At 47.6% G+C, this 9,554-nt stretch overlaps 1 protein-coding gene across 1 annotated transcript in view; it reads left to right on the top strand.

Annotated features, from left to right (window-relative positions):
• Window positions 1-985: 985 nt before the first annotated feature.
• The window catches only part of CNNM1 (cyclin and CBS domain divalent metal cation transport mediator 1), a 47,017-nt gene continuing 38,448 nt past the window's right edge, over window positions 986-9,554 (top strand). The window contains exon 1 of the mRNA XM_060109322.1: window positions 986-2,549. Within this exon, the coding sequence (XP_059965305.1) occupies window positions 986-2,549 (1,564 nt within the window). The remainder of the gene's footprint in view (window positions 2,550-9,554) is intronic.

Genomic DNA, 9,554 nt, shown 5'->3' with positions numbered 1-9,554 from the left:
GTTCAAACAATACAAGGAATTCAGTAAAATGTCTCCCTCCTAGCTCTTTATGGTGATAGAATAGTTCTGCATTTTGATTTCAGCAATGATTATATAAATCTATACATGTAGTAAAATGAGACAAAACTATACACACACATTATACCAGTGCCAATTTCCTGCTTTTGGCATTGTACAATAGGCCTGCTCCCCAGAGGTGAACACTATTACAAATTTCTTGTGTATCCTCTGCATATTAAATCTAATATTTTATATATGTATATATGTACATATACATTTATACTTACATACTTTTAATACAAACAGTAGCATATTATACACACTGTTCTGCACCTTGATATTTTGCAGCTATTACTTTGGAGATATTTCCATATCACAAACACATGGATCCACATCATTATTTTTTTCTGCTGCATAGTATTCCATTGCACAGTGGTATCATAACTTAATTCAACAGTTTCTTATTAATGGATATTTGGATCTTAACAAGGAATTTAACCTAAGTAATTTGTAAATTTTTAAAACATGAAAGGTCAGCTGGAGTTGAGACCAAACACAGATTCAGGACTCGTCTCCAGAATATCTTTTGACCAGAAGGGGGAATGCAAGAGGCAGAAGGAGAGGCGAAATGCTGGGAAATTTCCCTGGCCAATGGTGAAGTGGCAGGGCCAGATGGGAAATTCTGCCCGGTAGGAGTTCGCCGAGGGGCATCCTACTGCTGGAATAGGAGGCCGTGCTTCAAGACAAGCCTTCCTGAGGCAGCAACTCTGCCGTACCCAAGTGCGTCGGGGTCACGCACCGTGCAGTGATGCGTGACCATCGCCAGCCTCCCGCCGGGACCCACCCCCACCGCCTCCAGCTCACGCGCGCAGGGGTGCGTACACGTGGTGAACTGCCTGGGGCCGGGTTCCCGGCTCCGGCTCCTCCTCCCTCCAGCTCTCGGTAGGCTTTCTGCAGTATCACGTGCAGCCGCGCCGGGTGCAGGATGGCGGCTGCGGCAGCAGCGGTGGGTGTCAGGCTCCGAGACTGCTGCAGCAGGGGCGCTGTGCTCCTGCTCTTCTTTTCCCTGTCCCCTCGGCCCCCGGCCGCCGCCGCCTGGCTGCTGGGCCTGAGGCCCGAGGACACCGCTGGAGGCCGCGTGTCCCTGGAGGGGGGCACCCTGCGCGCCGCCGAAGGCACTAGCTTCCTCCTGCGCGTCTATTTCCAGCCCGGGCCCGCGGCGCCCGTGGAGCCGGTGCCCACACCCACCCTTTCCCCAGGGGAGAACGGCACCGGCGACTGGGCTCCACGGCTCGTGTTTATCGAGGAGCCTCCGGGCGGGAGCGGCGCGGCGCCCAGCGCTGTCCCCACGCGCTCCCCGGGGTCGCAGCGCTGCCGCGAGCAGAGCGACTGGGCATCGGACGTGGAGGTCCTGGGGCCCCTGCGCCCCGGAGGCGTGGCGGGCTCAGCTCTAGTCCAGGTGCGTGTGCGGGAACTGCGTAAGGGCGAGGCAGAGCGAGGCGGCACGAGCGGTGGCGGGAAGCTCTTCTCTCTGTGCGCTTGGGACGGGCGCTCCTGGCACCACCACGGCGCCGCCGGCGGCTTCCTGCTGCGTGTACGCCCGCGGCTCTATGGCCCGGGCGGGGACCTGCTGCCCCCCGCGTGGCTGCGGGCGCTCGGAGCGCTCCTGCTGCTCGCCCTGTCTGCCCTGTTTAGCGGCCTGCGCCTGAGCCTGCTCTCGCTGGACCCGGTGGAGTTACGGGTACTGCGGAACAGCGGCTCGGCCGCCGAGCAGGAGCAGGCGTGTCGAGTGCAGGCCGTGCGCGGCAGGGGCACCCATCTGCTCTGCACCCTGCTCCTGGGCCAAGCCGGAGCCAACGCGGCCCTGGCGGGCTGGCTGTACGCCTCGCTGCCGCCGGGCGTCGGGGGCACTGGGGAAGACTACGGCGACGCGTGGACTCACTTCCCCTGGCTCCCGGCGCTCGTGTGCACCGGCGCCGTGTTCCTGGGCGCAGAGATCTGCCCCTACTCGGTGTGTTCGCGGCACGGGCTGGCCATCGCCTCCCACAGCGTGTGCCTGACCCGGCTCCTGATGGCGGCCGCTTTCCCCGTGTGCTACCCGCTGAGCCGCCTGCTGGACTGGGCGCTGCGCCAGGAGATCAGCACCTTCTACACGCGGGAGAAGCTGCTGGAGACGCTGCGGGCCGCGGATCCTTACAGCGACCTGGTGAAAGAGGAGCTCAACATTATCCAGGGCGCCCTGGAGCTGCGCACCAAGGTGGTGGAAGAGGTGCTGACCCCTCTTGGGGACTGCTTCATGCTGCGCTCCGACGCTGTGCTGGATTTCGCCACTGTCTCCGAGATCCTGCGCAGCGGCTACACTCGCATCCCCGTGTACGAGGGCGACCAGAGGCACAACATTGTGGACATTCTGTTTGTCAAGGACTTGGCCTTCGTGGACCCCGACGACTGCACGCCGCTTCTCACGGTCACCCGTTTCTACAACCGGCCCCTGCACTGCGTCTTCAATGATACCCGGCTGGACACTGTGCTGGAGGAGTTTAAGAAGGGTGAGCATGTGGTCTAATCTCCTCCCTCAACTCCTACCCCCTTAAAAAGTATTACCCTCTCATAAACACGTGAGGCTTCAGGTACCCAAAGCAGCTTCTCTCCTATGGTACCAAAAACTCAAGGAAGACCCTACCTCATGGCTCCCTGGGGCTTTTTATTTCACTTCTCCCTACCTTCCTTGAGGCTGATTGAGTCCCTGCCTCTTCCCCTTTACTTGGCTCACAGGATGCACTGCATTCCTCCTTCATTGCATTCCAGTGTTTTTTCAGGGCCTAGCAGTTGCCGGGTATTGTGAGGATAGGACTCAGGAGATGGCCCTTGGAGGGCACTGCATAGCTCCCCATTGCAGGAGGTACCTCTAAGGGTTCCCATAACAAGCAGTCTGCTTCCTCACTGGGTGGGAAGCTCACCATTTCCAATTCCAGGGCAGACTCCGTTGCTGGACAGCTCCAGCTGCTGAAAATGTATTTCCTACAAGGAGCAGAAATTTATGTCTCCAGAGCTTCTCTGTGGGTCCTAGTTCTGCCCTTTGAATCACATAGAGTAAGCCCCAGACACCTTAGCCATTCTTCCCCCATATTCATCTTTCCATCAACTATGCCTTGGACACACATCAAGTACCCAGGTTGGAGATTAAAAGTTGACTAAGGCAGTGAGGTCCTTGTACTTCTGGGAACTCTGGTCCCATGAAGTAAGGTAGATCTAGACCTGAGGAAATATTCTGGTAAAGGGAATCGCTAAAAAACCTGCATATCCAAATGATGGAGTTTCCTTCAGAGCGGTCACATCCTCTGCCCTTGACGTCATGCCTATAACATGTTTACTCCATTTCTGGGGTTTGCCTTTGGAAACTGTCTTCTGAGGTTGAGAACAATTCACTCCAGAAAAATCAGCCTGAATACTTTAGGGTTGATCCTCTTGACATTATACAGTTTGACTGGTCCCCCTAGTAACCAGAGTTGACCCAGAAGGACCCTTGGTTGTTTTTGAAAATCAAATCTACCTTCCAGAGTCACAGTTGAGAGCATTCAGAAAACTATCTCACAGACCCTGAAAGCAATTCCAGAAATGATTTGAGAACAGTGACATGGTTAGAATAAGTGTAGAACCTCCCAGAATAACTATTTTGAAAGAGGCATTCATCTGTACTTATGAGTTGGCATGTTTATTGAAAACAAAACAAAGCAAAAAATTAATCCCCAACTTTAGAATCAGGTTTCAAATGTAGCTTCCCTGTGGCTAGCAGGAATCTCATTTGACCATGTGTTTTTGATACATTTTTTTGTTTGTCAAAAATTCAGTCTCATTTCATTATCAGCACAGGTACTCTTTGTATATAAAGGCTTTGCATACAGAGAGAAATCTGGGGTCTTCCTCCTGCCACAATATTTTTAGACAAGTGAAATTGTGTTAAATATCAAAAAGTAACCTGAGAAAGGGGAAAAAGTCAAACAGCTACTTTCAGTCTCTCAGATTTGGAGAGAGAACAGCCCTATGCTTTGTGTTGATAGCATGAGAAGGGGAAGGAAATGTATATACACTGTAGCTGTTTAGCCCAGTCTGGGTTACTGTCTCATGCTCTTCTGTCTGTCTCCCCCCAGTCCTTCCATGACTCATTCCCATGGCATTCAGAGGTTCATCCATATACTTTTAGCATTTTTCTTACATTTTGTGTACCCTACAGAAGGGAGTCTTGGTTCTGGGCATAAAAGCTGTGAAAATCTATATTAGTTTGCTAGGGTTGCCATAACAAAATACCATAGACTGAGTGGCTTAAACAACAGAATTTTTTTTTTCTCACAGTTCTGGAGGCTGAAAGTCCAAGACCAAGGTGTTGGCCGGTTTGGTTTCTTCTGAAGCCACTCTCCTTGGCTTGCAGATGGCTCTGCCTTCTTGCTGTGTCCTTACATGGTTGCCCCTCAGTGTGTGTGCACTCAGCCCTGGAGGCTCTCTGTATTTGAATCCCTTCTTATAAGGACACCAGTCAGATTGGATTAAGGCTCACCCTATCAGCCCCTTTTTAATATAACCACCTCTTACATGTGATAGCTAAGATAGAGTTCACTGTCACGCGCTTCCAGACAATATTTTTTTTTATTGAGGTATAGTTGATGTACAATATTATATAAGTTTTAGGTGTACAACCTAGTGATTTTTAAGGGTTACATTCCATTTATAGTTATTGTAAAATATTGGCTATATTTCTTGTGTTGTACTATATATCCTTGTAGCTTATTTTATACATAGTAGTTTGTACCTGTTAGCCCCCTACCCCTATTGGGCCCTCTCCCCCTTCCCTCTTCCCACTGGTAACCACCAGTTTGTTCTCCATATCTGTGAGTCTGTTTCTTTTTGTTATATTCACTAGTTTGTTTTATTTTTTAGATTCCACATATAAGTGATATACAGCATTTGTTTTTCTCTGCCAGACAACATTTTTAATGAAATTCCTGGGAACTCATCCATTCATTCATTTAGTACTTACTGGCATCTATATAGTGCTAAGCAACAGGGGAAACAATAAGACTGCCCTGAGAAAATTAACAATCTACAAGGGTGGACAGTGTTAGAATAAAGGCAGTCTTCTGAAGCAGAAATTGTGTCTTACTAACCTCTATATCTCCAGCACCTTGCACTGTGCCTCGCATGTAGTAGGCTGCTGGAAAAAGTCACTATTGATCAGAAATGAGTCCTGTTGCAGAATTTCTAAATCTGGACTAAAAAAAGGCACGGTAATGTTCCGTCAGTAAGTGGTTAGTTTGCAATTAGGTAGATCCCTAAAGAGAAGCAGGCCATTACACCACCCCAAGAGATTTCCATGTCCCTGTAGAGCCTTGCTCTTTCCTCAAAGTGTGTCCACGAGCCAGCAGCATGGGCCTCACTTGGGACCTTTTTAGAAATGCACATTTTCATGCCTCACTCTAAATCCACTGAAAAAAAATCTGCATTTTAGCAAGCCCTCAAGTGACTCGTGTACATTAAATTTTCAGAAGCATTGTCTTCAGAGAACCTTATTAACAATGATTGATAGATTAACTTAGAATAGAATAAATACAAGGTATAATTATCAAGGTAGGTGTTCTCTGGCTCCAAGCCATATAATACGGTGGTCATTTTCTGTAAGAGTTACGTTTGCATCATAGGTTAGGAGAGGAAAGCTGAGTTGAATTACTTTTCTTTACCTTTAAAAATAACGTTTTAAGCAAGTCACAATAGCCCTTCCATTTCCCTCACTTCCTTGCACTTCAAGTAACTTAACCACCTAAACAAACCCCTTAGGAGGTAGGAGAGGAAAAAGGTAATTTTAATAGGAGCAACGGTTACCATTAACTGAGCAACAGCCCTGCCAGGCCCAATGCCAAGCCCTTGACATACTCAGAACAACCCTCCTGGGGTGGTATTATTACCTCCATTTTACAGATGAAGAAACTAATGCTCAGATTGATTACATGACTTGCGCAACTTTCCACAGCTAATAACTGACTGAATTGTGATTTGAACCAGATCACAGGACCCCAAAGCCTGTTCTTTTTTCCACCACATCAGTCTTATTCCATCTCCCATCCCAAAACTCCTGCCACCCAAACGGTTCAAAGCTGTCCTTTCACCTCTGACTTGCTGCCCATGACTTGCTACCCTTCAGTTTCTGCAGGTTGGAAATGTAGCTTTTTATAATTACAATAATTGCTAACATGCATATTGCATTTTACAAAACATTTCTACCTACCTCTCTTATTCTTTTTTTTTTTTTTTTTTTTTTTCCCGGTACGCGGGCCTCTCACTGTTGTGGCCTCTCCCGTGGCGGAGCACAGGCTCCGGACGTGCAGGCCCAGCGGCCATGGCCCACGGGCCCAGCCGCTCTGCGGCATGAACCCACATCCCCTGCGTCAGCAGGCGGACGCTCAACCACTGCGCCACGAGGGAAGCCCCCTCTCTTATTCTTAAAACAACTCTGCAGATATAGGTGAGGACCATAAGAACCAGAAGCGTTACTTGTACTGCCTAAGATCATCACTCACCTGGTATATTCCAAGGCCCAGATTCAAGTCCCAGTCTTGTGATTCCAAAGCTCTTATCCATATGGGATTTTATATATATATATTTCTTATGAGCTCCAGGTCTTTAGAAGTAGGGGAAAAGGAAAGCAAGCATGCTAGCTTTACAAAAAGGAACAATATTTCTCCTCACCTGACTGTGAGTTCCTTGAGGGCAGAGAATGAATCTTACTTACTTTGTATACTCAGGACAAACACAGTGACCTTGATGGCTAGAGGATGAATAAATATTTATTGAACAAGTGATCTTAAATAGCTAATTTCAATTATATTTCTATGTTTGAGTGAGGTGAACCTTAAGTACAGGATAATTAGTGTTGTTCCATTGACCATAATCAATCTTCCTCTTCCCAGTTTATCTACCCCAGTTAGTGACACACCTGTGCCCCCAGTCTACCAAGGGAGAAACCTCTCCTTCACTCCCCACCCTCATCCTACTAATCACTGTCTTAGTCTTTTCCGGCTGCCATAACAAAATATCAGACTGAATGGCTTAAACAACAGAAATTTATTTTCTCACTGTTCTGGAGGCTAGAAGTCCAAGATCAAGATTCCAGCTGATTTGGTTTCTGATGAGAGCTCTCTTACTGGCTTGCAGACAGCTAGCTACCTTCTCACTGTGTCCTCACGTGGCCTTTCCTTAGTGCACAAGCACAGAGAGAGAGAGAAACAGCTCCTGTCTCTCTTCTTCTTATAAAACTACCAATCCTTTTGGATTAGGGTCCCACCCTTGTTATCTCATTTAATCTTAGAGGCCCACTGGGGGTTAGGGCTTCAGCATATCAATTTGGAGAGGGGAAGGGACACAAATATTCAGTCCGTAATGATCTCCAAAGTCGGCCAAATATTTGGAACAAAGTCTGAAAAAATTTGCCAATATTGCATATTTCTTGTACTGATACATAACTTAGTCTGCTATTTCTTTTTTTTTTTTTTTTTTTGCGGTATGCGGGCCTCTCACTGTTGTGGCCTCCCCCGTTGCGGAGCACAGGCTCCGGACGCGCAGGCTCCGGACGCGCAGGCTCAGCGGCCATGGCTCACGGGCCCAGCCGCTCCGCGGCATATGGGATCCTCCCAGACCGGGGCACGAACCCGTATCCCCTGCATCGGCAGGCGGACTCCCAACCACTTGCACCACCAGGGAGGCCCAGTCTGCTATTTCTTCCACTTAGGTTATTCATTAATTTTATTCAGCAAATAGTTACTATACACCTATTGTGTAGGCACAGTGGAGAACACCACCAATAGGGCCCCTGTCTGAATGGAGCTTTCATTCTAATACAGGAGACAGAAATTAAACAAATGAGATAGAAATTAAGAGCATAAGCTTTTGTACCAGACTGCTCTGGTTGCATCCTGGCCTTGGGCAAGTTATTTAACTCTTTGCTTCATTAGCTGTAAAATAAGGGTAATAATAGTATTTACTCATAGGGTTGTTTGAAATATTAAGACAATATTGCATAATACTGCTTATTTAGTAACTGTCATATAATAAATGCTAAATAAATGTTAGCTTTCATTATTAAATTTAAACACAAATCTGTTACATACTCATTTGTGCAAATGCCTCCTGAGAAGTTCTACTTCCTCCGGTTTTTTTTCACCCTCAAATCCATCCTCTCCAGTGCCAATAAATAATCCCTGGTGTCGTCATCATCCCCTGCTTCAAACACTTCTGCCTGCAGGATAAAGTCTAAGCTGTGCAGTCATGACCTGCTCCCTGCCCTCCCCTGCAGATTCATCACTCATCACTACCACAGCTTTACGCTCCAGCAACGCCGAACTCCGTAGCCACACTGTGTTATTTCTTGCCTTTGTCCCTGTACTCATGCTGTCCTCTTTGTCAGGAATATACATTACCCGACTAATCCCTAGTCTAGCCCCTCCTTTAACATCAGCACAGGGGCCACCTCCTCTGCGAAACTTCTCCTATAAACCCCAGTTTTGGCCAACTCAGTTGTTCAATATCTCTATTATTGAACTAACAGGCTGTATTTTTTTTTTTAAGAAGATGTTGGGGGTAGGAGTTTATTAATTAATTAATTATTTTTTTTGCTGTGTTGGGTCTTCGTTTCTGTGCGTGGGCTTTCTCTAGTTGTGGCAAGCGGGGGCCACTCTTCATCGCGGTGCACGGGCCTCTCACTATTGCGTCCTCTCTTGTTGCGGAACACAGGCTCCAGACGCACAGGCTCAATAGTTGTGGCTCACGGGCCCAGCTGCTCCGCGGCATGTGGGATCCTCCCAGACCAGGGCACGAACCCGCGTCCCCTGAATTAGCAGGCAGCTTCTCAACCACTGCGCCACCAGGGAAGCCCCAACAGGCTGTATTATTAGTATGTGTTGGAAAGTGCTGCCCACCCATATAACGAGCACCTGGAGGACAGAGTCTGTCTTATCTACCTTTGTAGCTGTAGCCCGTAGCGATGGATATAACACAGTAAGTTTTCAATAAATCTTTATTGAATGACTGAATGAATGACTGGAAGGGGTTAAACCTTAATATAATGGAAGGGATCTGCAGAGCTCTAGTAAATGAATCATTCATTATCTCCAGCCCAATCATTCTGGACCACGCAGAAGGACAAAGTCAAATTTTAAATGTTAGAAGAGAAGTGTTATGTATTATCTTTCTTCACTTCTTTAGGAAACAATTATTTAGCCCTTTTCAAAGCACTGTGCTAAGAGTTGGGTGTATGAGATACAGTTCCTGCTCCCAAAGAGCCTTCAGCCTAATGGGAGAAGCTTTCCCCTTTATAAAGCTAGAAGGCAGGCTGGACTCACCTTTCTCCCCAACTTCCAACAATGTTACATTTTGCAAGTCATAGCTCAGCATATAAGAATGTGGATAAGACAGACTGGTACCTAAATCATTAAAGCAAACATGCAATAATAGAAATCCTAACATGCAAGGAGAACATGGAGAAGAGAGAAATTATGATAGGGTTATTT

The sequence above is a fragment of the Mesoplodon densirostris genome, chromosome 1 (genome assembly GCF_025265405.1).
Source record: "Mesoplodon densirostris isolate mMesDen1 chromosome 1, mMesDen1 primary haplotype, whole genome shotgun sequence".
NCBI lineage: Eukaryota > Metazoa > Chordata > Mammalia > Artiodactyla > Ziphiidae > Mesoplodon > Mesoplodon densirostris.
The sequence above is the reverse complement of the archived record's forward strand: the minus strand, read 5'-3'. Positions and strand labels throughout refer to the sequence as shown.